The following is a 14,400-nucleotide window of genomic DNA, read 5'->3' on the forward strand; positions in this document are numbered from 1 at the left end:
ATTCCCAGCAACGCTGAGACTAGTATTCTCAGCAAAGATCATGTTGGCTGGGGAGTTCTGAGAGTTGGTCCATACATCAGGAGGGCACCCGGATCGGGAAATACAGCTTTAGGCTGTAATGTGAAGCTAATGGAAGAATGGATGTGGGTTCAGTTTGTGTTCTAGCACATCTTTTGAAAATACTTGAAAACGTATTTTAGATATACACATACACACATACACACACAGCTGTGAAAATAGCTTACCTGCTTATCTTCCTCTGCATGTGGTAGCCGATCTTTAGCTTTTGTTAACCACAGAAGGGCCATCTTTTTATTATTTAACTTCATGTATGTCTTTCCCAAGAACAGCAAGTTTTTACTATAGAAATTTGGCTCAACTACACAGAAATAAAAACAAACAAAACAAAAAACCCTCCAGTTTTTAGTTTGTAGTCTAAAGCTTATCTGCCTTTAATTTTTGAAAAAGCTAAGCATAATCTCAGTACACAGAGAAAGAGTGCTACTTTTTACTGGGTGGTTAAGGTTATTTGGTTTGGTCTGCATTGTAATAAGAATGCAGAATGTTTATTTCATACCCACCAGGTCTATATTCAAATTATTATATGAGTACTTTTACAGATTTCGCAATATAGTTTGGCATAAAAAATGCCCACGAACAAGTATGTTTCATGGTAGGAAAAATGTTTATATTTGGTTAAATTAACACAAAAAAGAATTAAGAGGTTTTGTGGCAGGTGGGAAGAATTAGAAACTCAGCCAGAATGAAATTGATAGTTTTGCTTATCTCTATGTACTGGCAACACTTGCATGACTAACTAAAGCAAGCTCTGTTGCCATTATGCACAAACTGCAGTGTTTGATCAAATTCCCCAAGAAGCTAGAAAAGGAATTATTTCCTTCCTTCCGCTACTGCTATTTCCAACTAAGAATAAATTAATTCCTAACTTGGCACTGCTGCTTTGCAGTACACAGAGGATGGATTTTTTAAAAAGATTTTAAGTATACTGCTAAGTTTGTTTATTGTATTTTTATACTGCTGTTATTGTCCTGATTACCAGGAAACACACTGAGGCGAGGACTTGGTCTCTAATATTTATTAGTAGTACTTAACAAGAATCCTAACAAACTGAGAAAGCGTGGGAAAACCCAGCCATATAAACCCCAAAGGTTAAGGCGGTCCCGATCTGTGTCTCTTTGAATGGCTGAACAGTTCCTCAGTGCTACGCATGCGCTTGACAGTCTGGGTGAGAGCCCCCTGCTCGCCATCCTTACTCATGACAGTTATCTATGTCAACTCCCAGTGGTATAAATATGCACCACTTAACAAATAGAACTTCAGGTGGTCTGTAACAGAAGCACATGTATAAACAGCCAGGATCCACATCAGCACTATCCCTTGTTATCTCAGATACATAAGATTTTAAGCTGCCTTTTTCAAATAGCTCCCAAGATTTTTATTGATGCTGAGTAGCAACCCATACAAAAATCCATAAAACCCCATTTAGTTAGTAGGGAAGTATGTCAGTACAATGGGCTTTTTTCAGACGGCCTAAAAATACAGAAGTAGTCTTATCATTATTTTTGTGTGTCATAAGGCACTTTGTATTCAATTTACCTAGTTGCTAAATTGTTCAACAAGTTTTTTAAAATGGAAATTACTTTGCTTCTGTTCAACATGAAAATCTCTTCACTGTACGTTTTTATAATGCAAATTCTCCTGATGCAAGTTGTTAAATATAGCTGCTATTATTTATTTGATAGCATGACTTTCTTTCAGACATTTTTTGTGGACTTTTGCTCAAAAGGACATATGAAAATTTGGTTTGATAGAATGCCTAAAATTGCTCCAAAAGAATTAAGTGACTAAATCACTTCACATTCCTCCTTCAGAGAAGCATTTTATAGTATATAAATAAATAGTGTTAAAATTAATTTTTACCCTCTCATAATTAAGAGAAGCATTTTTAATAAACAAAGAAATTCTTGTTCTAACAGATATCTATCTATCTCTCTATCACTATTGCTTTCAAGAGATGACTTTAAGATACAATTGCAATTATATTTTTAGCATCTCTGTTGAATTTACATACTAAACCATGTAATTAAGAGGCTGCATATTCAGTGCTCTGAAACACTATTTATTTTCTCATTTATAATTTGACTATCTCTATAATGACTAGAGAATCACATGCTAATTTTTTTATTTGAGATCTATGTTGATACCTCAGTAGATACATCATTAGATACAGTTGAAGGGAATTTTAAGAACATTCATTTATCTATATCCTTGTTTCATATAATAATAGACATATAATTATACTTTCATATAGTATCTAACACATTTGAATTTTGATTTCAAAATTAAGTTGCCATGCAATATGCTTTGTTACATAACTTACCATTTTCAGCCTTTTGAAAGTAGCGTAATGCCTAAAAGACATTAGCATTAAAATTAGTACTGTTAAAGTAATCCAAATCCTTCCAGTAGAAAATTAAAATACTTCAGAAAGTAAGTAACTGCAATGTAACTTGTGTTTTCTAAGGAATAGTTGGGTAAAGGGCATGCTATGTTTTTCCCTTTATACTTTCAAGAGGATATATTTATTTACAAACGTAATTAAAACTCAACTGTATTTTATGAAATAGATGGTATATTATTGATATTATAGTCAATGTGTAGTTAGTCATTTACTAGATGGTACATTTATTTTTCAGAATCTCAAGTTTTGTCCAAAAGTATACTGCCTTACACTATAGCCTCATAGCTTATAAGGATTAGCCTTTCCATCTCCTTTCCTTCCAGTGTTTTAAAGGATAATACACCAAAAAAGAAAAAGCGATATAAAATACTATCGGGACACATACTTCTTCATAGGTAGAGCTGGGTGGTGTTGAGAATAAAACAGCAGCTATGTTCCTCTGATACCACGGCATATCAGCAAATGTGTAACACCTGTAGCAAATGGAAAAATGTATTTATTTCTTTATATTTTGTTCGCAAAAATACATCTCCTAAGGCCACATTGATTAAAACCACATGGCTGGAGGAGGCCAGTGAAGTCTAACTTTAACCCAGCTCTAGAAAACAGTATGCCTGACTACTGCACCTCCAAATCACTGCCAAAGAACAACTAGAGAAGGCAATAAGTACGTTATATCCCACTTAAAGAGTAGAAAAGCCTCAATAACACTGGCTAGCTTACTCTGTATGAAAATTCTTTTTCGATTCTCAAACGTATTATTACTTGGTGCTGGCTAGTTACGTATGCATTTAGATATAAATTCTGGAGTGATTTTGGGAGTAGGGAAAGTAACCGAAACACATTCTCTTCTTTTAGCTCTATGCTTTGCATGGTTGGTAAGTTATAAGAATAGGACTTAGTTTAGCTTATCACTGGAGGAGGAGGGGCAGCTACAAAGGTGGCATAAAGTCTTAGAAACTTCCAGGAGGACATATCAAGATTAGAGAAAAGAAACTGAGCAATGAAAGATCTGGCTGGCAACTAAAGGTGCAACAGTAGCTAAAAAGTACTAGTCAGTTTTAATACTTGTTGAAGACAGAATAATTGTTGCTATCTTGATTAAAGTTGGCTGGTAAACTACAGGTGAACTGAACAGTTAATTAGGATTTATGGGATACTGGGTGAGATTAGGATAAGACTCACCAAAGCATTCAAGAGAGTGCTGAAGAAGAGTGCCAAAGAGGAACAATACACACAATTTTGGTTCACTTGGCTAGATGATCTTGAAACAGGGTTGAAGATAGATGGAAGAAACATGTATTAAGAAGGTATGTAGTTATCACACATCATATTGTATTAAGATCTGCTTACTAAGAATGCTTTGAGAACAAATGCAAGTCTAGGGAAAAATGTCTGAAGTGCACAAGACTATGCTTAGAGAAGTTGGGGGAGATTCACTCATGAAAGAATACTGAAGCTGAGAAGTAAAAGTCTTTGTCTACACAGATAAGGCTTGGCTAATACCCAAATTGCTAATAATATCACCAGTAAATCAAAACCTGTATCTCTTTCATTGTGTGTTATTTGGCCATTGTTTAAGACAAGCACAATTATTGTGTTTGCAGAAGACCTTCTTTAAGCCGTGGTGTTACCTAGTTTGGAGCTTCTCAACACTAGGGAAGAAAAGAAGGACATTTGGATATTTGAAATGCAATCTTCAACCGATAAAAACTGGAGTGGGAAATGTATGATCCTTCAAATAATGTCATAAACAAGTCCCTGATCCCTTATGATTGTCATGCTGGCTAGGGCTAACAAAAGTTGAAATTTAGTCATCACTAAAGGAAGGTTGATGGACTGAGTTAGAGTGGCAATGGGTGTAACATTGGAAGACCAGAAGGACTAAGTGAGGGACAAATCATCATGGAGAAAATCTATCTATGTGGTTGCTAAGAATCGACACTGACTTGATGGCACATAATCAATTTTAAAAAATCACTAAAGAGCCATATGTTGCTCATCCTTGAATTAAATCATTTAGATATACAAATAAAAAGTAAATTTCTCCTTGACATGTTTCCTAAACAGATGACTGGGAAATTGAGAAACCATTGAAATTAAATCAGAGTACTTAAGAGGGTAGACTGGGGAAGGGGTAAGTTTGCTGTTTAATTAGAAGGGAATGAGGATAGATCAGATGCAAATACAATGTTTTTAAAACACAACCCAGAGGGGACATATTACTAAAATTGATGTCTAATGCTACATATTATAAGACAGTGCTGATAGGGTAGTTCATTTGATCAGAAAAGAATTGCAAATACTAAAACCATTGTGCAATTACTTCACATTCCATGTATCAGAGAAAAATGTTGGCATTTCAAATATAATTTTGTTTAGAGAGATTGTCTTACCAAATGCCCATAAGATGAAGTGAAGTAGCATCCTTTGGATTCAGATCAATTGCTTTCTGTTAAGAAAAAAACAACCTATTTCTTTATCACAGCTATCTTAATACCACTCCCATAATTTACATTTTCCTCTAGCAATAATAAAATTACATTATTGCATATTTTTGTCTGAAGAAAAGTAACAAATTTCGTATGGTTTAGGGAGAAATATCTTAATATTCAGTCCACATTTCTGTGGCTTGTACAGATCAGATTTACACTCCCAATGGGTGAAAGCTAATGTTAACCAAGTCTGCTAGCATCCAACTTTCTCTATTCAAGCTCACACAACTATATTTGGAAACACAAATATCCCTCTGAAAGATGTGATTGAAGGAAAAAGCAAACATTAAAAAAATTATAATCAGGGAAATACAGCATTGAACAGTTCCTCCTTAGAAGTTCCCTCTCCCCATGCAACAAGCTAATTCAAGTATTTCAGGGTGATTTGTTTACTCCCAGAAGTATACTTTCTAAAAGAGGATGTGGTTTATTATATTCTGGGTACTTCTGGAATACCACAAATCACCTCCTGGAGGAAAATGGAATGTTTGAGAGACAAACTGCTCCATTTTGCACAGAACTATTTATAATGGAAAATCTACTTTTGAGGAGCTTATTAACAAGGACACAAGTAATCTCCTTTAAAAAGGTTCTCATGGAGTTTACTTTAACAGTTAGGTACTTTAGGAGAAATGGACCACAAAAGATTTCTGAAAATGAAGGAAAAGCTGGAATAATGGATTCTTAAAAGAATGCCTGATATGGCTGAGCTACACTGAACTCAATGCAAGCCACACATGACAATATTTAAAGCATGGATTAAGAAGGGGGAAAAAAATGGCCAAATAAACTGAAATAAATTGAGATGACTTATTTTGCTTTTTCAGCTCTATATTTTAAAAGTTAAATCAAGTAAGTAAATGTTTACTTCTTGTTTCATATAATGACACAGACATTGAAATATTTAAATGGCAAGACTTCAGAAATAAGGGCTAGAATTCTAAACCCATGCTTACCACGCTTTTTCAAGGAGATAGCAAATTACACTTCTTTGATTCCTTAATACTGTATTTAAATGTTTCCAATGCAAGGCTCAAAAATGTTATATTTTTTGGAACAAAATCTCCATATATTAGGCAAAATCCATTAAAATATGTATACTGGATCAGCATATTCCCTATTAATTAGGACAATAATGACAGATCAATTATTCAATATGTAATTCAATATTTAAAACATTTCAGTTTCTAATTTATTCTTCCTCCATCATACATTGCTTTTGGATCATGTTCAGGTTTGTGTGGCAGGGGACACAAGTTAAGGAAATTATTTTTAAATACCTGGAAGTGTTCCTTAATAACAAAAGCACTGGCAATTTTCTTCTTTATTCCTTCATAATCTCCCACATCACTGAGGCATATTGCATACCACTAAATAAAAAGAAGAATGACATACGATTATTTAGCAATATGGAATGTTTAGGGATTAAATTTATTTATTTATTCGATTTATATAGCCGCCCATCTCAGACCAGTGACTCTGGGTGGCTAACAATCATAAAAAATAGTCAAACAATTAAAACAATACAAAAATTGAATATAAATACAGCCAAGAGATATTAAAAATGATCGGTGTCAGCACAACCATGAAATGGGGCCCTTCACACACTCGGGGCCCCAGGCCCGGGCACAAAGCCAGGTCTTCAAGGCCTTCTGAAAAGCCAAAAGGGTTAGGGCCATCCTAATCTCAGGAGGAAGGATGTTCCAAAGGGCAAGTGTCACAGCAGAAAAGTCACATGTCCTGGTCCCCGCCAGCCAACAGTCCTTGGGTGACAGGACCCGGGGCATGCCCATTCTGCCGGACTGGATTGGATGGGTAGAAACAACTGGGAAAAGGTAACCTGGTCCCGAGCCATGAAGGGCTTTAAAGGTGACAACCAGCACCTCGAATTGCACCCGGAAACACACCGGCAACCAATGTAGCTCCCGAACCAGTGGTGTTACATATGTCGAGTAGCCGACACCATTTACAACCCGGGCAGCTGCATTCTGTACCAGTTGAAGCTTCCGAATGCTCTCCAAAGGCAGCCCCATGTAGATAAATTACTATCATAATGTCATAATTCTATCCATACTACACAAATATTTATTTGTTCTTTCAAGTTTCAATCAATAGGGAACTCTAGGTGGTTAACTATCTAAAATGAACTATAAATAGTTAAAACTAAATTGAAAAGCATACAATTTCTTAAAAGGCACAGCTGAAGAGGAAGGTTTTAAATCAAGTAGAGATTACACGAAATCCTGAGAGAACAAATTCTGTAACTTTGGAGGGCCATGTAAGAACGTTTCCCACATCCTGGCAGGGTTCTGAAAGAACAGGTATTGAAAAGCAATTCTCCTATTTTAATGCCTAGACAGGTTCATACTGAAATAAGACATGATTAATTCGAACTGCCTAAGCCAATCCAGGCTTTTAAAGATAAAACTTGAACTTGAAAATAACTGTCAATAATTGAATTTAGTTCAATTATTCTTCTATGATTTTTCTTATGGCTATGCAACATTTGTGTTTTAAAGGCAAAAGGGTGCTCTGGAACATGCAAGGACACCTAAGTTATATTTGTCTTAAACTTTTAAAGCAGCTGAATCTTTTCTTAGGATCATGCAGCTGCTTCTGCATCATTTTACCTTTGAATATGCCTTAGCTTATATTGCTGGTTGCAAGTTTTTCAAGAATATTCTATCTACTTTAAAGCGATCAAGCCTGTAGAATTATTATTATGCAACTACTAGTTTCTGGAACTTTTTTATCTCATAATCAATTCATTTAGTTAGGCTGGTGTGAAATTATAATTGCTGAAAACCACTCTAAATGGATTGATTATGAGTTTGTCATTTAAGATATGAATTATTGCAATTCTCCTTTCAAAGTCCTCGAAGTCAGAAATAAGCCACTACAAAATGTCAAGTAAATTATTTGTTTATCTGACCTTGTGTACACTAAAACAAGTTGCATCTTTCTCAAGTGCCTTCTCTGCATAACCAAGGGCTTCATAAGCCAGCTGCTTCTTTTCCTCCGCTGAAGTATGACTAAGCTGAGCAAGGTCACGTAATGCTCGTGCCAGACGCCACAACAATTGTGCATTTTCACTACATAGTAACATATATAACAGGATGTATTGATTATGATATACCATAGTAAAGTCTCAGTGTATAGACAGACTTATTATACTTTTAACTACCAAACAATAGTTCTGCAGCAGAACTTTATAAAAAATAAAACAATATAAAAACAGCTCAACACTCAAGGTGAAATAACAACACATCAACACATGACATTATAGTAATTATAATGAGCAATAAAACAGTTTGAAGTTCTAAAAATACTATTTTTAAGTGCATTTAGTAGATCAGGAATGTAATGGTTCATAAATACCATCTCTTTATGTAAAATTGAACATTCCCCCACTTTGATTTCTGGAGATGATTACACTTGTAGTGTACCTGCACTTTCACTAGATACATTTAGCTGCAAAGTACTTATTTGTAATTATGTTTATACTGTGCGTTGAGTTAACTATGGTTAGTGAAAACAGGAACGAAGTTGTACTGTCATATTGCTCCCAAGTATAAAAAATAAGAAAGGGAGAGGCATTGTATTCAAAAGAAGAGGAACAAGGACATAAAGACGAGTTATGTATACCCAAATTAAAGTACATAAGGATTAAATTAATCAGATTTGCGACACAGCATCATCCATATATTGTTTCACACAATAAAAGTTAAAACTATAGGATTTTAAACAGGGAAAGAGATTAATAGTTTTCACAGTATGCTTTAAAACAGTTATTTTCAATTACATTTTCAACAGTGATTTTCAACGGAGTAGAAACACAATTCAGTATAAGAAAGTTACTGACATGTGGACTATAGACCCAAAGGAGATGAATGAACTTTAGTTATGTAAATGTGTGACACGTTTTCAGTAAGCAGTGAAAGACTGTCTAAAAAAATCAACTTCCTGGTCTCATTAGCAAATATTTTCTTTAATCATCATTCAGCACTAAAATTTTACTTCAATTCCCTTACAGCAGTATCATAGTTCCTGAGTTGATATCCTAAGGACTGTAAGATTTTTCAGATTTCTCTTTGCAAGGGCAGAGAGAGTTCTATCTCCAAGATCCAATCTTGCAAGCCTTATAGTTGCTAAAAGTTGCAGCCTGTGCTTCTCCGAAGTCCAGAATAGGACTTTGGTTATCAAGGCAGAGAGAAAGGAGGTATGCCTAGAGGGGCTATGCATTCACAACTTCCCTGATCTCAAAATGAATCACTAGAATATAAATTGTGATGGCCCTAGAGCTTGTTTTATTTCTACTCCACTGAAAGCACTGAGAAGAAAAAGTTTTCTTTCTTTAAATGACAGTAAAAGGACTCAGAAGGTCCACTAAAATGAAAGACCCTAAAATTCTGATTTCAGCAAGTCTCCAGTGATGTTGTATGTTGTGGTGCCCTCTATGCCAACCCCACCCCATCAGAGCGTACTGCAATAGCATACCTGTTCTTGTATTCACTCAGCAACTGATAAAGCTTTTCGGTTTCTCCACTTCCATAGAGATAGTCTGCTTGATCTAGGACTTCATTAACTTGAGATATAATAAAACAGAACTTTCAGTGAATCTGCCAATCTGTGAAGCAGATATTACTTAAGAGAAAAATAATTAATGTGATTGCATATGGACATACTAATATTACAAGTCAGGAATAGAAGACTGTTTTAATGGCAATCAAAACAAATTTGCTTCTATCAACAGGTCTATATGGCACTGTTAGGCTGAATCTATTAAAGGGAAGTGTTTCCAACAATTACCTCTCTTTCTGAGTAATGTCAGAGACATGTAACATTACAAGACAAAACACTGATCTAGCCTAGTCTTCCCCAATTTACCACCTGTCAGATGAGTTGGACCATAAATCACAAATCAGCAATATTGTTGGCACAAACAACCCAAAGGATATACTGTAGTTCATATAAGCATTAGAGGAGACATAAAAGGACAAAGTCAGCCGGAGAAGGAATATAATAGGCTTCTGATAAATATGTTAATACCTTAAATATTTTATATGTATTTACAAAAATATAAATTTTGAAAAGAAACAAAATATGCAAAACCCAATTTCATATTTATTTTAAACTATCCTTCAGCAGCAAGATCTATAGCAATATAGATAGCTGTGCTATCTTCAACTCAACAATCAAGATCTTATGGCTGACCTTCTATATCATCAGTATTTTTCCAAATAAAGACTTTGTGTTTGATTCCTTTAAATACATAACTAATTCCTGTGCTTCGAGGTTCAGTTTAAGAACTCTGATAGAAGGCATACAAAAGTATAATCCACAGCACATTTTGTAGTTTACAAGATCTCCCAAGGATGGGCCCAAAATTTTCAGACTCTCCTCTTTCATATGGGGTGTAAGGGATGAAATCGGTTCCTTAAACCTTCAGGGTTTTAAGGTACTGACTGAAAGTTCCATACCCACATCAGGCTTATATTCCCCTTTTTAATTTTAGAGGACAAAATCAGTAACTAAATCTTTGCAAGGCTAATACTGATTTTTCCTTCTGAATCCTTCCCCAGTCACCCCAAAGCTAGGCCTTCAGAACTACCAAATAACCTCTTCGACTTGATGTTCCCCAGAGGATCAAGTAACTCTGACCCTGCTGTCCTTTAAATGGGTGTTGAAGACATCGCTTTTTCCCCAGGCCCTGGGTAAGGTGGAGTACATGTCACCTGAATGTTATTGGGTTTTCTATTGAGGTATGTTGTTTCCCTAGTTATCACATTCTTTGTTTTATTGTAGTGTATTGTACTGTATTCTATTATATAACCTGTATGCCACCAGAGTTCTGGTGAGTTGTGTGGCTTTATAAATTTGATTTCTAAATAAATGAGGGAGAAAGCAAGCTGCATTTCTTCTTTATCAGCAGCCACAGTCATTCTACTTGCTCTAATGAAAAAAACAACAGCTTATTTTTTAGGGATGGAGGATTGGATTTGACAGCTGTGTGTTTTTAGAAATTTTATCTTACCTTTGACATCAGCACAAACCATAGCAGACTGAGAGATTACTAGATAAGCGTTGTATCCCAAGTAAGACAATGTTGAGAATGTAAACCCTCTTCTGAAAATTCTGGATTTTTCAAACATCTAATAAAGAAAACACAAAGGCTACAATCCTAAGTATAAATTTATTTTTAAAATATATCAGTTGAAGAGATAAAGAATTAGATTGGGATGTTGTATAGAAACGATGTATTGCAAGTTCCAATTGAATTCTCATTCAACTATGTTTCATAGCATATTATATAATCTAAGAAGCAAATTTTGAGAATCTAGTGGAAACTCAATTTATCAGACTTTCAATGCAACAGACCAAATATGCATTTGGACTTCACAAACTATATGACAGACAAGTCTAATATTTTCTACATTTGTCTAGCCATTTGATATAATTTGTGTCATTTGAGTAATGGGGTAATTGATGTTTTATACCACCTGAATCAATTACATATTTTCTGAAAAAAAATATCTAAATTGACACAAATTACAAAAATGTAATTTTAGACAAATGATGCAAAATGTCAGTTACATCATTATGCACATAACATAAATTACAGGTAGTCCTCACTGAACAACCATTTGTTTAGCGACGGTTTGGACTAACAACAGTGCTGAAAAAAACAACATCTGACCGGTCCTCACCCTTACAAACATCACAGAGTCCCCGTGGTCAGGATTTGGGTGCTTGGCAACCGGTTCACATTTATGACCGTCGCAATGTCCTGTGGTCATGTGATCACCATTTTCGGGTGGCTTCTGGAAAGCAAAATCAATGGGGAACTGTGTGATTTGCTTCATGACCATGTGGTTCACTTAATGCCCATGGTGATTCACTTAATGACCACCACAAAAAGGTTGTAAAATTGGGTCAGATTCGCTTAATGGCCACTTTGCTTAGCAACCAAAATTCCAGTCCCAATTGCAGTCATTAAGCGAGGACTACCTGTACATCAATAATGAAAATCAGACATTGGGTTTAATGGACATCCTTTTCCTCCAAAATCAAGTTAACTGAGGATTTATTGTACTTTCGCAAAACAGTTGTCTGCATGGTTACTGAAAGATAAATTTTAAGTTAAATTTAGGTACAATGATGGAAGTAATATCTGTGTATGTGTCCCCAATGAGGCTCATTTATTATGCAAATAAATACATTTGAATCCTGAAGGACATTTAATTCAACAGAGCTATTCACAAATCTGATAAGAAGTTTTTTCAATCTAAGCATGCATAATATGCTCTTCTGTGCATTAACCTTATTTGTTTCTAGTTCTCTTTTCTTTTTAGGGGGGCAGAATGTCACGGTTCCTGTTCCAATGTCCCTGAAACATCGTTAACAAGTCTCCATGCCATGTTGGTCCTGACACGTGTTGCTGAACAGGAGTGGGCTGCTATTAGTTCATACCAGGCAGAGAGATAGATAATGCGAGTGCAAAGGAATTCATGTTTGGGCTATCTTGCCTGGCCAAGGTCATTACCCAGAGATTGCCAGCAACAGTTTGAACACCTGCAGAGGAATGGAGTTGCACTGACAGTGGGGGGAGGGGTCTGGGATCGCTTGTGGTTTAATTGGGAGAAATCCCGCGCTTTTGGTATTCTCATCTTTGCCTGTGTTTCTGCACGCTATTCATCATTAAATTAGATGTCCATAGACCACTATGTGAGTCTGGTTGTTGATTTGAATAGTCATTTTCATTACAATGTCATTACAATGTCCACAAAGTAGGCTAAAGCTGGGATCTGAGCAGCATTAGTATGGAGCACTATGCTTAGCCATATTGTGACCTACTATAATATGTAATTAGGATCACTTTGCCTTTTTTATGGTAATATATATCTTCACATACTTCGGTGTGTTAAAAGCTACCTGCTGTACCTCACAGCTATTTAGTTCATTCTGCTGATAAGCTCTATTATTTCTGGCCCCAAATCCTAATTCACTGCTACCTTTGGTTCTCTCTCAATTGTGACCATTTTATCAGGGCATCTTGTTTACAATGAAGCAGAAAGTATTGTAAGCTTAAAAACTCAAGTTTCAGTGCACCTTTTCCTCCTGTTAACTAGGTATTTTAAGAAATAGGTATTTAAAACTAGTTAGGCTAAAGCAGGCATTCTAATTACATATTTAAAAATGTTTAAAGTTTTCTCAGTGAGAGATGTTAGAATATGGATCCTGATTCTTTCTATTGCATGATAGCCATCTTGGAGAACATATGTATAGTACATAAACATAGAAGCTTGTCAAAGTGTGGCCTGAATGTTTGGGTTTACTAGTCCTGCCTTAGGCATGAAGCCCTTGGAAGGAGACAATGGCAAACCACTTCTGAAAATTTTGCCAAGAAACTGCAGGGACTAGTCCAGGCAGTTGCCTGGAGTCAGCACTGACTTGAAAGCATGAAACAACAACAGAACTATGAAACCCCCCCACATTGTCTGGACAACCATTTTCTTTCTCTCCATCTCAGGGGAAGGGAATATCTGTCCTACTCAGCAGACCCGGAAGCTCGCAACAAGAGTATCTCAGCTCATCCTCACAGGCTGAAGTATGAAGGAATAATTAACGGAGATAAGTCGAGACCAGATTAAAAAACCTTAAGGAAGCCGAGCTTTTCACTCAGACTAAGGCCATCATTTTTTCCCATCCCGGAATAAACCCAGGGGAGGATAAGAAGGGACGCGCCTGTAAACCAACCACACCTCGCCTCCCTTTTTTCCTCCGTGTCCTGAAGAAAGCTGTCGGCGGCTGCCGGATTTCATTCTTGGAGCCTCGCAAAAGAAACGCGTCTCCAGGAAAGAGCCGCTCCGCAGCCAGTGTCGCGCCGCCATCCTCCCCAGCGCCATGACAAAAATGTTTCCCTGATATATATTTCGCCCAAATCAGCCTTTCCTCGCCTATTCCGGAAACAGGCACTGACACTTCAGTTACTCCACAGCATTTCACGACTCGGTGATCCACACCGGAAGAGCCCGATGTTCCAGGCTGAAAAAGTCCGGGTGGGATAAGATCCGGGCTGCATTCATTCCACTTGACAACCACTCTCACAAACGTGATTTCCCAAACACCCCACCTCCCTCTTGGCTCTTCCCCAGCATGCTGGCTGGGGAATTCTGGGAGCTGAAGTCCACAGATCTTAAAGTGGCCCAGTTGGAAAAAGACTGGACCACCATTGGCTTTGCCTCGCGCGAAGAAGGGGAGCGCCCCGAATTCTGTCACGTGATCCTGATCATCTTCAGGTGGTGGGGAGCATCCAGCAAAGATTAGGTTAGTCTAGGAATCTTAAAAACAAGCAACAAAAAACACAACCACCTTTACAGAAGCACAGCAGAGCGCATGCGCCTTGTGGAGCCAACAACTCGC

The 14,400-nt window shown here is 36.6% G+C and overlaps 1 protein-coding gene across 3 annotated transcripts in view; it reads right to left on the reverse strand.

Moving 5' to 3' along the window:
- RMDN1 (regulator of microtubule dynamics 1) overlaps window positions 1–14,400 on the reverse strand; it is a 471,818-nt gene that overhangs the window by 3,051 nt on the left and 454,367 nt on the right. The window contains exons 2-10 of one of the 3 annotated variants that reach the window (XM_063299456.1): window positions 13,740–13,898; window positions 11,012–11,129; window positions 9,475–9,562; window positions 7,910–8,069; window positions 6,258–6,347; window positions 4,879–4,934; window positions 2,868–2,955; window positions 2,402–2,432; window positions 246–379 (exon numbers count right to left, since the gene is read on the reverse strand). In XM_063299456.1, the coding sequence (XP_063155526.1) occupies window positions 246–379; window positions 2,402–2,432; window positions 2,868–2,955; window positions 4,879–4,934; window positions 6,258–6,347; window positions 7,910–8,069; window positions 9,475–9,562; window positions 11,012–11,129; window positions 13,740–13,883 (909 nt within the window). In that variant the 5' untranslated portion in view covers window positions 13,884–13,898. Of the gene's footprint in view, window positions 1–245; window positions 380–2,401; window positions 2,433–2,867; window positions 2,956–4,878; window positions 4,935–6,257; window positions 6,348–7,909; window positions 8,070–9,474; window positions 9,563–11,011; window positions 11,130–13,739; window positions 14,011–14,110; window positions 14,200–14,400 lie in introns of those variants that run through there. The other 2 variants (XM_063299457.1, XM_063299455.1) reach the window with 2 other exon arrangements.

The sequence above is a fragment of the Candoia aspera genome, chromosome 3 (assembly GCF_035149785.1).
Source record: "Candoia aspera isolate rCanAsp1 chromosome 3, rCanAsp1.hap2, whole genome shotgun sequence".
In the NCBI taxonomy this organism is placed as follows: domain Eukaryota; kingdom Metazoa; phylum Chordata; class Lepidosauria; order Squamata; family Boidae; genus Candoia; species Candoia aspera.